Source organism: Rhea pennata, chromosome 9 (assembly GCF_028389875.1).
Source record: "Rhea pennata isolate bPtePen1 chromosome 9, bPtePen1.pri, whole genome shotgun sequence".
Lineage (NCBI taxonomy): Eukaryota > Metazoa > Chordata > Aves > Rheiformes > Rheidae > Rhea > Rhea pennata.
Window position 1 is genome coordinate 6325074 of NC_084671.1, and position 12515 is coordinate 6337588.

The window sequence follows — 12515 nt, forward strand, 5'->3', positions numbered from 1 at the left end:
TTGTAACAGAGCAAGAATTTTACTTGCAGCCTTCTTGGGGAGAAAATGGTAAGTGAGGGTGTTTATGCACATGCCTGGGCAGCTGCCCACCGCTCTTCCCAGCCCCAGCAGTACCTTTTGGACCATCGATAGCACATCCTTCCTTGGCCGCAGCAGTTCAGGCCAGGTATTCTGTGGCCCCCGGACCGCTTCATGATCAAACCTTCTCTAAAGAGGGGGAAAAAAAATTCCAGTAAAGACAGGGTGAAACAGCTCACGTGGTGATACGGTGACTGCCCACACCGGGACGGCTCCTGGGGCCAGAGCGTGCCCATAGCTAAGGCTGCTCATCGGGTCCCTCCGACCTCTGCCAACAAGTCGCTTCTGCAGCCCCAGACAGCGCTCTCCCCACGAAACCAGCCCCTCCCCGCCCCGATCGCAGCACCCCAATCCTTATCCCTGCACCACTGGTCACCGGGCTCCAGCCTCCAACCTCAGCCATCCTCTGTGGGGCTGCCCTCAAAGCCAGATCACTGACCTGATCAAGGTTAAAAATAACCCTCCCCCCCAAAACGTGAATCACACACATTTAAAAAACAACGCAGAGGCCGCACAGCTACGCAAACAACCAGGTCAACGTTACTGAGAGACCGGTTGTGCGAAGGGAAAGGAGTGAAACCCTTGACCTGGGTGGTGAGCTGAAGCCTACATCTTGCGAAACAACAGACCATCCCCTCCTGTACCTCCTGCCTTCTGGTCTTAGCGTAACCTTGGAGCAATTCCAGCCAGGAAACCAAGCACACAAGCAAAGCCGCGAGGTTTTATTGATACTGTCAGCCACAGAGCATCTAAGGGAAAAGCTCTGCTTGCACTTCAGCTGGGAAAGGCTGAGCCTGGCAGAGCATCTGATGGGGCCGAGATGCCTTCGGAGCAATATCTAGTAGGTAAACAAGGAAGGAGAGGTATCGGAAAGAGGTCACAGCACAGATCTGGCTGCCGAGCCTCCGACTGCAAGCACGGCTGCACCAGGCCCTCTCCACCTCCTGCACAACCTCTCGTCATCACCTACAAGGCTGACCCTGCACTCAGCTCTCCCTGCGCTGGGGCTGGAAAACATGGGGAGGCTGGGCAAAAGGGAAAGGCAAACACATCTCTGCATTCAGGGCACTGAAATTATCACAAGTTACCCCTGCAGCTACAACCTTGCCTTTGCACCAGTTGTGACCCCAAGGTGCCTCAAAGAGCACTACGACAAAAATGACACGTTGCCCCAACTCCCACAGACCAAAGTTATCCTTCACGCAGCTCCGCTGGCGCCAGAAAAGGATTAACCCCACGATGAATTTGGTCTTGGAAAAGCTCCTCTGCCTTTCATGTTCATTTGCCAAAGTTGTAGTGTTTCTATCTAAACATTAATACATTTTGATATCAGGATGACAACATATTCCCTAGGCAATTACCAATAAGAACGGAAAATTCTATGTCAACAGTATTTGTTTATAAAACCATATTCTTGGTAAACTATAACTCAGAAGGAAACAAATCATAACTTACATGCCCTTTGGTCCTAGATCATGGATGAAAGACAGCTGACTTACTCCAATGAATTCCATCTGGGGGAAAAAAAAAAAGACATACGGATTTCCCTCCTCTTTCATACTTAGAAATCCACAAAATACTTTGCTTCATGAAAGTGGCATGTCAGAAGGACAGAACCCGCTCAGCAGTCTCAGCAAAAGTTATCCAGCAAAGTTTAAGCCTCTGTAATAAGAGCAAGTATTTATGTGCTTTGGGGAAGGCATTCAACACAACCAGGACGATCAAGATCAGAAGTGCAATAAGGACCCATCGGTATCTTCCTTCTTGGGTCACTGGCTCAAACCAGGAATCAGAATCTACACTGCTTAGTGATCTCTATCAACTTAGCTGGCTGTCTGAATCCGCTTTTTCCTGCGGGCATTAGTGAACTTCACATGGAGCTGGAAGTCTGGGTGAAAGTGCTAACTGCCCATTAAAAGCAGATGTACCTCCCAAACTGTCCAGCTGGCACATTCCCTGCTTCCCAGAATGCCTGAACATGTCACCACTGTTGCATGCGCCCTCCACGGCGAGCTCTGGAGCACCATGTCTCCTTCTGAGTCTCCTGTCCCCAAGGAGCACCTCAGATACCTCCTTGTAGGTATTCAGCTGCTGCAGTACAGCCCCAATCTGACACTCTGAACCGAAACAACGCTGCAAAGTCACAATGTCTCATCAGGCAGGAAGACAGTAAGGTTGACCACTATGGAAAGAGCAGGTCCAGCACAGAGCATGCCCATCATGACTTCTGCATGTCTGCATCAAGCAGCACAAGGGCAAGCCCCTGCTGGAGCCGCAGGACAGACAGCTTGATGAACCCACGTATAGTACCTAGCTTTAATCAATAAATCTCAAATTCAAGCAAGCAGATTCCTCACAGTTTCAGAGGTTACAGAGGAATTTAAAGATAAGCAAAGTCAGTGACAAAGCACAACATGATTGCACTCGAATCTAAAAATAGGATGCCATGTAGTTTTGAACAAGCAGGTTTTTCTTGGCACAATGGGACATTCCTGAGAGTTTGCTGCTTATTAGTCTTGGGCCCAGCTGGCAGAGGGAAATGCCTTCCCAACATGTCCTGCCAGAGACACAAACTGAAACAAGAGCAGCCTACCAGAAGGCAATGTTGAAGAGGAGCTTGACTCAGGAGGCAAAGGGTTGCTCATGCTCAGGCACTGTTTATTTAGCTTATTATCACATAAAACTGCCAAAGTGTACTCAAGAGGGGGCAGGGTGAGCACAGGGAGCAGTTGTCTTCTTTGATCAAGCTACAGGTAAGAAAGCTAAAGTGAACTAATTAAGTAATTTGCCAGCCAAGGTTGCTAGGACTGAAGTCCAGGACTCGATCCACCTTCGTGATGGTAACTGAGCTTGAGGAAGAATCGCCAGATTCTTTTCTTCAAGCGACTGCTCTCATCTGCGTTTCGACAAGCCAAACTGAAACCTATCTTTGGCAAATTCCAATTTTGCACAGCAATTACACAGGTGGATCCACCAGACTCATAGTGATTTTCAAACGCTAAAAATAAAGCGGAGAGGCAACACTGGGACAGAAGCCTACCCTGCAGTTACCGTGAGAGTGGCTCAGGCTTCCTTCCCAAGGCATGTTGTTCTCCCTCTATTTCTGCAGGGTGGGGGAAAAAAAGATCCTTCTTTCTCCTCACGCTCTACTAGTTCTGGGACCTTCCCAGACTTCTCACCACATCAGTGAGATCAGAAGAACAAAGGATCTGTTATTCTCCTACAAGTAGCTTAAGGATATAAAGTAACCTCTGCTTAGTAGGAACAAATCTATGCCCTCATTCTTTGAGAATTTCGGCATGTTTTTGAAAAGCATCTAGAGCAAGTTATTTCATACTTTTACAAACTGTCCTGACATCACCATTCCTCACTATACATCCTGGAAAAGCAACAGAAAGGAACATTTTACCTATTTCCGCAGATGACTCTCAGAACTGTTTTTTCTGCATACTTCCTGCCCAATGTATCATGTAAGATCTTAACATAGGTGCTAAGTGAAATTTCAGACCAGTTCTTTGCCTGGATCTTATTTCCATTTCTTCAGAAAATGCCTGGCATTCCCCATCAGAGAAAAATCAGAAAACTGGACATATCCTCTCATGCTGGGCACACACACAAAAAAAATTCAGTACATACAAATGTCAAAAACCTTTGAAAATGTTCACTGCGAAAAGAAATAGGGCAGCAACCTGAGGAGCACTGCATGCAGAGAAATAATTGCTCCTGAAGGAGAAGGAGAAAATCCAGGAAGAAAAAGGAGAGTTACTCACAGAAACAGAACTACATGAGGAAAAAAAGAAAAAAAAACGTCTGGCAGTACAGCAACCTGTTCTTCAGCTAATGAGTCTTTAAAACGGCAACTGTGGCAACAAAGACACTATCCAACACAGGTCCTATCTACTGAGCTGACTGAGAAAAGCCAATTAGGGATGCTACTGCAGGCTCCTCTTATGTCCAGCGCCTTGGTGAGCACGCTCCTGGCCTATTCCCACCTCCCATATCATGTGCTTCTGTGGCTCTACTGCAAAAGAAAAAAAAAAAAACAAGAATTCTTACTTCTGCATTTCTCTTCATTCATGCAAATGATCATGCATACTTCAAGGAGATTATTTATATGCAGAACAGTTACTATATTTGGGGTTTGGTTTGTAAAAAACTCAATTACCAGGAAAATTCCTCAGTGTATTGGAAAATACCTGATTAAGTGATTTACTATTGTTATTATTACTACTGCACTAGCTATTTTTACTGTTACAGTGCCTGTCATCCGAGGTGCTTATAATTCACAAAAAAACCCGAGAGGGGAATGCAGAGTAGCGATGCACTTTCATCTCTTTCACATCTGAATTCCTGTGCTGCCCAGCTGCCTGCCTGGTGAGAGGGCATCCCACTCTGGTTTCAAAGTGAGCTGCAGCAGAATATTTTGAGTATGAGATATGGGACTAGAGAATGCAGTTTCAATGACATTGTTGTAGCAATAAAAAAAATAGACATGAATGATCAGCTGAAGAAAGATAAGTTATGAGAGGTGGAGAACCAGCTGCAACGTAGATGAGCTGCAATTTTAAGCCATCACATTCTGCCAGCAATGTCAAGCATGCATGATTTATTTAAGCAAAATTCTCATAAAGTAGTCGCATTTTGGAGAAAAAAAAATTAAAAAACAGCAGCTCCACACCAGATTTTTTTTTCCTTCACTTTGAAGTCTGGTTAAAACAAGCAAACAAACAAAAAACCTCACCTAAACAAGCACTTGAATAGTAGCCGTGGTCAGGAATAAAGCTACAATAGTGTTGAGAATATTGTTCAGTGACAAGTTGCCAGCTCTTTCTTACAGAAAAGAGTGGCTATCCTAAACCCAAATTTTAAAAATATTCAGTGTGCTAAATTTCAAATCCAATAACCAAAAATATGAAAGGGTTGAGTGGTCTGCAGATCCAACTGCAGTATCACAGGCAAACGAGCAGCCACACATATGTACTTGTCATGTTGCAGTTCTTTGGTAAAGCTCATACAAAAATGTTCTGAAGACACACATACTGCACTTCGGCCAGAAGCTCTTTTTGATTTTGCTTAGGCATCTTTCAGCTCCTGCAGCGCATACACAAACCGATACAAAAACACAGTTAATCAAGTATTTACACTGAATTCAATCAAGCCCGTGGTTCCTAGTGCATCTGGCCTATGTTCCCCCAATTTCCAATCCCCAGAAGTAAGTGTGCACAATTAACACATTTAGATTGCCACAATACTCATTTGAATGGTAATTGTCTTGAATCACTTTAGCACAATAGTACTACAGAAAGTGCTTGGACTAGAAGATGAGATTTAATCACAATTCACATAGCCAAAAGGGGGGGGGGGGGGGGAAGGAGAAAGAGAAAAGGTTATAAAGTCTAGGTTCTAATAACAAAATAATGCATCTATAATCCTATTTTGAGAACTCCACATGAAATAATATGTTGCAATGATGATGACAAATTAAGGAAAACTTGAGCAGAAGTTATTCACAGCTAACTAGTCAAAGCAGGGGACACTTTACATCTCTAGATGATGATGCTTAGGTATGCTCTGTTTTCACAGGCTGCAGGAGACTCATCTAGGCAGGCTAGATGTATAATCTCTAAAATACTACACAGTCATCAGGGACCTTAAATGATTCTCAACCCACCAAGGACTTCAGGCCTGCAGAACAGCTGCAAGCTAGACCTCCAGCCAGAAACTCTTCCAGAGTATGTCATTATCCTCAAAGAGATGGTATATAATTTCATGATCTCCTAACCGATCAGAAATTAGTCAATCGCAAATACAAAATAAAAGAAGCAAAGACAGAATTAAAATGTATGGGGCAGAAAATATCTCTGAAGGACAAATAGTTAATACATCAGGTGGGTCAGCTTGCCATTGTAACTCTGCTTGGGTCCATGTCTGAATTTCCAAAGAATTTAGAGTTTAACAAAAACCTCGGTGTATGGATCTGATGAGAGGAAGGGGCAGGAATCAAAACGTGCTCCAAGAATGAAACAGTTAAAGCATTTGTCAGAACTCAGCAAGACTTCCCATCACAAGAACATCAACACGCTCATTTTGATCTTTTTTTTTCCCACCTCTCTCTCTCTCTCTCGGAAATATTTTACTCCCTGTACTTTCCTTCAGCATCAGCTGCAGGACCTGCTGCACTTGGCAGTACAGCTGACATCAGCAGCAAAGTTCTCACTAAATGCTTCACTGCAGTCAGCTCCAAGACAACAATAAATGCAGAGTTTATGTGCAAAATGACATCTGGCTCCAAGGGCTGAGGACAGAAGGGCAATTGAGTGCAGGGGCGGCAAGAGGCCCACAGCTGCTCTGCAGCCAGTGCAGAGAGAACACAGGTTTGCTCATCGCCCCCCATCCCCAATGGCCAGCAATCTGCTGCCAACCACAACTTGACCAAAACATCGATGGCATTTTCATATTAGCAGAAATTACCAGAAATATCTGAAAAAGCAATGCCTGCCTAAGAGTGACAAGATTCATCTGTACTGTAAATTGAGTCTCTCTTGCTTTGCATATGCTACTGATCAAAATTGCCAAGTTATCGCTGTCTCGCCTTAAGAACAAAAGATGGTTATTTTCCACGTGCAGATTAACACAACTCTTGTCTGTATTGTACTTAAAGTTAGAAGAGCTGCTTCGTAGCCAGTCCCCAGAAGAACCACTCTATAAGAAAAAACAGTTCCTCTCAGTTCAAGTGTGAAGGCTTTTTCTTTGCAGTACAAAACATGTTGGCCAATACTGGGTGAGCACATTACCCCATACGAGTAACCACGCTCACCACCCTGAGCTTTAAAACAAGAGTACATATAGAGTTTGAACATGACATCCAGCTAAAAGCTGTCGATTGTCTCTGCACAACAGAAATCTTGCATAAGGCTTAAAGAACAGAATTTCTACCAAATAAAAAAAATAGAAGAACTGGCTCCTTTAGATATTCTAAGTGTAGTCTGTATTTGACTTGTTTTGAAGCCAAGTGCACCCAATTATCACACCTAGCTCAGAAGTTTCACTGAGTTCTGCAGCTACCCAAGGTACGCATCAGGTTTTGCTGATGGTACAAAAAGACAAGGAATGCAGCTCATCATGCAGTCAAGAAAAGAGGAAATAAGTTATCATCTCAGGCAAATGTTACAGTTGACAGGTGAGGACTACTGAAGAAATGTTCAAAGATGGCTTTCAAAAAAAAAAATATTTTTGCTTAAAATAGGCCAGAAGTTGGATTTGACGCCTCCTCACTATAAACCTGGGATAATAAAGCAATTACCTTCTCTCTTTGGAAATGACAAAACACCTGCAGAGGTAAACAGATATCATTCAAATTCAATTGACTAAACTACTTTGTGCAGGTTATCAGTGTCGTAATAGTGGCCTCCAAATGGTTCAAGACTGAGCCAGTCACTCTATTCCTTTAATTTTAGATCCTGCTACATCCATGCTGGAGAAATCAGTTGAGACAAAACATTTGCAAAATATGAAATGTTTCTGATACGTCAGAGAACAAGCTGCAGGACTTCTTTGCACTAGTTAACAGAGTAAAGAAAGAATATTCTTTTGCCATTTAAGTCATTCTAATTTGTACTTACTGTTCCATAGTAGTTCCTGTACATTGGCATTTTTAAGATCTTTGTCAAGTAGTCTTCCAGCTGTTTCTACAATTAAAACATGGCAACTTTAGCTAGGATGCAGGAATTTTGAAGAAAAATCAACTGTCTATCATTAGAAGATTAACAAGAAATCAGAAATGCTTTTCAGCTTGAATGGATAAACATATTATTATGGGCTTACTGAAGATTATTGCTCAATGGCACAAACAGTTGGATTATACATTGTTTACTGCTCACAGATTTGAGTTTGTACCTTCCATCAGCTGATCTATCATTTCGCATTGCAATTTTAGAAGTCACTTATCTTGACCGAGTCCAACCTTCAGAACAACTTTAAACATAAAGGCAGGCCCTACTGTTTCTGGCCCATGCAAGTTGGCTTCATGAGAAAACAGCCTCAGACACAACTGAGAGTCTCCTCAACCAGAACATCAGGTTCCTGCAGGGACCTGGGGAGCACAGCTCCTGCGCTCTCCTGTCCTCAAGCCACACAGGCCAGGCGCTGGAGGACCTGCCACCCCCATTTGGAGAGGGGAAGGAAACAAACTATTACAGGAAAGAGATTCCTCCCCATCCTCACAGTAACTGGGCAAGGAAGAGATTAAACTCTTTGGATCTGGGGAACAGGGCAGAGTTGTACAGGCTCAGCCCAGGAGGGAAAAAGCAAGGTTTAATCCACAGGGATGGCAAACAGAAGCCATTCCCACCCCAAAAAGCAATTGGGTGTCACACAAAAATGAAGCAAAAAGAAGAAATGGAATTGGTTTTCTTTCTGAAAGTTAGCATGACAACACTTCACCCATCCAGGTGTGTAGCAGTGATATATATCCCCATGGATAAAGGCAGTATTTGTGTGTGTGTGTGTGTGTGTGTGTGTGTGTGTGTGTTAGGGGGAAGAAAGTGAGAAAAGGGAAACCAAGAAGAGAAAGTTTGAGAAAGCTTTTCTTCCCCCCCCCCCCCCCCTTTAAATAATTCTCTCTCCTAAAATTCTGGCACAATAGCCAAGCTTTGCTCAGAAGGGAAGGTTATCCTGCACCATACAACTAGGAGACACAACCTTTCAGGACTTGAAATTTCAGCAGAACAAAGGCCAGAAAGGGAGTTAACAACAGTAAAGTCCTTTTCTGGACATGGTAAACAGAGAATCAAAGAACATGTTTTTGTAGAGTAATTTTTGCAAACAGTAAAGCTGCAAAGAAGTAGGAGGATATCTACCCTCTTCATACAAGGACCCATCTGTTAACATCTGATACAGTTACGTGTAACACGTGTGCCTCATCTAGAATTACCCACTTCAGAATTGAGAGCCTGATTGTCATCTCCTCTTTCAGAAGAGGACAGGACTGAAATCACTCAGATTTTGATGGCCACTGCACTGCCTCTGTCATGCAACCTGACTCTGTGAGCTATATCTTCTATGTTTAATCTGGAGCAGGTGGGAGCAGAGAAACTGCCCTTCTGTGCATCTTTACTCTCCCCCACTGCAGAGGGAGTCTTTGTCCATACCAACCCTGGGAGCAGTGTCCTCCTCCTTGTGTGCAGGAGGACCTGGCCTCAAAGTTGGACTTTTCAGAGTTTAAGTTTACCACCATTAAATTCTTTTGCTTGACAAAGCAAGAACTCTGATAGAGTGTGGGTTTGGAAACAACCTGCCCAATAACTGAAACATCAGAAACCCCCAGCAGCATCTCTCTAACCTCTGCACGCTCTGAGCTGCAGCCTGGACACTTACCCTCCTGCTAGAGAAGTGCTCTTCTCGGACTGTGCTCTCTGAGGTATGCGGCAGACTTGGCATCTGCCTTGGCTCTCCCCTTTTGATAGATTGTCTTCTCACTGTGTGACTGGAAGAAAAAACAAAACCCAAAAGATAAGTCTAACCACAGAGAGAGAGTACACTCCTTGGTATGTAACTCTTTCTGTTTGATCCTTTATTTTCTCCATCTAAACTCTAAAAAAAAAAAAAAAAAAAAAAAAAAAAAAAAAAACAAAAAAAACACAAGAGAAATAAGTGGGCAGGAAGCATTATGAAATGTGAGTCTTCCAACTAGCTTACGAACAAATATACAATGCACAAAAATCACAGGAGCCAGGTCCCCTTTTGCCCTGTTAAAGAAAGGGAATCTAAACCCTATTCTTAGAACATTATGCTCCACTAGTCCTTAACCCTTTATAATTTACCTTTCCTTATGTCCTCTACCCACATACCCCCCAGCAAGAGGGGGGTAGAGTCTGCCCAGGCCTCTTTCTACATGCGATCTCTTCCCAGACACCCTCTTACATCTCAAACTGCCCCACAACGCCAGCTGCACACCAAAGAGGTCTGCATCTTCCACATCTGGCCCATACTGGCAGAAAGCCATGTTATGCCAACAGTTTCCATTAGCAACAGCACAACTCCTCCCTGGTGTCAAGGGAAATTCTGCTCAAAAGCTGGTGAGCCAGGGACCCTGAGTCAGCAGAGAGACTTGGACTACTCAGATTATAGCTGTTAACTCCATAGAGACTGAAATAAGTTCTTCTCCTCCTGCTTACAAAGTAAATAGGATCAGTGGAGCTACACCAATATGCTATTGAAAGAAAAAAATAAAATTGCATCTTTCCAAAATGCATGCTTACCTCCGTGTAGGGATTGGGATGCGCATAAAAGCCTTGTACCTCAGCAGTTCCCTGTGAAATTCCTGAAAGTGCTTGAACTTCCTTTTCACTTGCCATGTGAATTCTCCGTGTGTTAACTCAATAGTGTAAACATTTGGACTTGGTACCTGCACAGAAGAATGACACAAGTGTTCCAGCTTTTAAATAAGCAGTTTTCTAGCAGCAGCTCATCTAAAGATTCCTCACTGTATTTTATGGATCACTATTCCTTATAATTTCTTCTTCTATTTTATTAAATTTTTAAAAGAACAGGAAACATTCTCTCTCAGTGTTTTTCTGAGACTCGGGCAGTCTTATTTCTTGAACTCATGAACTGACATGCACAAAATTAGCCCATAAGTAGCACTTTATAGTTCTATGGACATAAAATGACATTTGAGTGTAGGTTCTGACCTTCCTTGTTGAAGTAAAACGTTCAACTTCCAAAACACGCACTCTGATAGGACAGCCCTTGAGATACGTCTGTACATCCGGCTCTTTGAATCCACACGTGTGATAAATTGCAGAGAATGGAATGCTCACTAAAAAGATCATAAAATCCCAGTTAACTTAACAGCATTTTAAATGACCAATGAAGGCATAAAAGCAGAAGGCAGTGGAACACTTTAACATGCTTTAGAGCATTGCATAGTTTATTTTCACCAAAAAGCACCATGTTTTATTTAAACCTTTCTAAGAGAGCTTAAAGAAACTCTCACAGAGAGGATTTGACTTGAAGACATCAAGCATGAAGAATGATGCCTCCAGTCCTAAAACAGGGTCCATGACTGGGCAGAAACCACTGAGGCTGCACCATAGCTTTCAATGGATTAAAATCACACACTAGACCAGCCATCTCCTCAACACAGATGTAAAAAGGAAGCGTTGTAGCACAGTCACGCAAAACGGTACGAGACAGGAACTGCACGGTCAGCGAGGCAAAGGGGGTTGAACCTCCCTCCTCTCTAGCCTGCTAGGACTTTTGGGCCACCAATGCACCGGTCCAGCCTGGATGCAGTGGCACGTCTAGGAGTCCGATGTCCCTCTCATGCAGGCAGCGTGCAGAGAGGCCACGTGTGCCGGCAGCCACCCTGCCCGCACGGGAACACATAGTTGCGCTTGTGGATTTAGGTCTCTTACGTAGTAGTGGGAATTGGAGAGGAGTGATGGCATGTCATTTTCAGGGCCTTTTAAGGACTCTGAAAAAAAAAAGTATGTGGTAGAAATATTGTGTAATTTAGGAAAAAAAGAAACAAAACAAGAAGCAAGAAGACCTCAGACTACCGAGTTGCCAGAAACTAGATAGTGTAACAGCATAAAGCAGTAGCGGTAAATCAGGACTAGTGGCCAAAACGTAAAGACATCCACAAGAAACACACAAGAGACCTAAGTGAGAAAAATCCACGGCTACTGCTTCACTGATCATCTTAGATTGCTTAGTAACAGAGTCTCCTTGGAAGCCAGCAAAGTTATTTTATCAACAGCATCACACTGGGGGTTTAAATCTCAGAGTTCAACGCTGCAAGGCTTGTAACTCCTGAAAAGGGGCTGGGAACCCTCAACAGCCCTTTGAGTGGGGGACCCTCACCCCTCGCAGAGTTCACTGCCTGATCCCGCGCTCTTGGGAGCATCCATGCCCTGGAAAACCACACCACGCGTCTCATCCCACACACACCCCTCACCCGCGCTGCTGGAAGCCTCCACGCAAAGCCTTGTCTTCACCTCGGAGGCCCTCCATCACTGTATGTCCTGCTTGGAAGTGGTAAAGACGCCAGGGCGTTAACTCACCAGCGACTTTTGGATCACTTAGCACCTCCGAATCCACCTCTTCCCCCTCAAAGTGGAGTTCCCTCGTGTCCAGGCTCTCTATTACGCTGCTCATGTCTGCAGCAATCTTCTTCAGCGTCGACGTATCTACATGCCTTTCACTGCTCAGTGACATCTCAGAGACTGGCACTCTAAAACCACGGGGGGCTGTTGAGGAGGAAGGAAGAGGACTGTTACTACTATTTCTATAATATCCTAAATTGCAGGGCTGTCAGAGTCTAAAGAATCTACTAGCAATTGCAGACCACCTTCCCTCCAACCTCACATTCATCTGAGCCATCCTCATCCTATATATCCATTACAAAGTACTTAGCCCTGTGGCTGCAGTAAATC

At 43.9% G+C, this 12515-nt stretch overlaps 1 protein-coding gene across 2 annotated transcripts in view; it reads right to left on the reverse strand.

Annotated features, from left to right (window-relative positions):
• Positions 1–12515, reverse strand: part of PLD1 (phospholipase D1) — a 67918-nt gene that overhangs the window by 37622 nt on the left and 17781 nt on the right. For both annotated transcript variants that reach the window (XM_062582251.1, XM_062582250.1), the window contains exons 2-8: positions 12144–12329; positions 10770–10897; positions 10338–10483; positions 9454–9562; positions 7701–7766; positions 1534–1592; positions 115–207 (exon numbers count right to left, since the gene is read on the reverse strand). In XM_062582251.1, the coding sequence (XP_062438235.1) occupies positions 115–207; positions 1534–1592; positions 7701–7766; positions 9454–9562; positions 10338–10483; positions 10770–10897; positions 12144–12297 (755 nt within the window). In that variant the 5' untranslated portion in view covers positions 12298–12329. The remainder of the gene's footprint in view (positions 1–114; positions 208–1533; positions 1593–7700; positions 7767–9453; positions 9563–10337; positions 10484–10769; positions 10898–12143; positions 12330–12515) is intronic.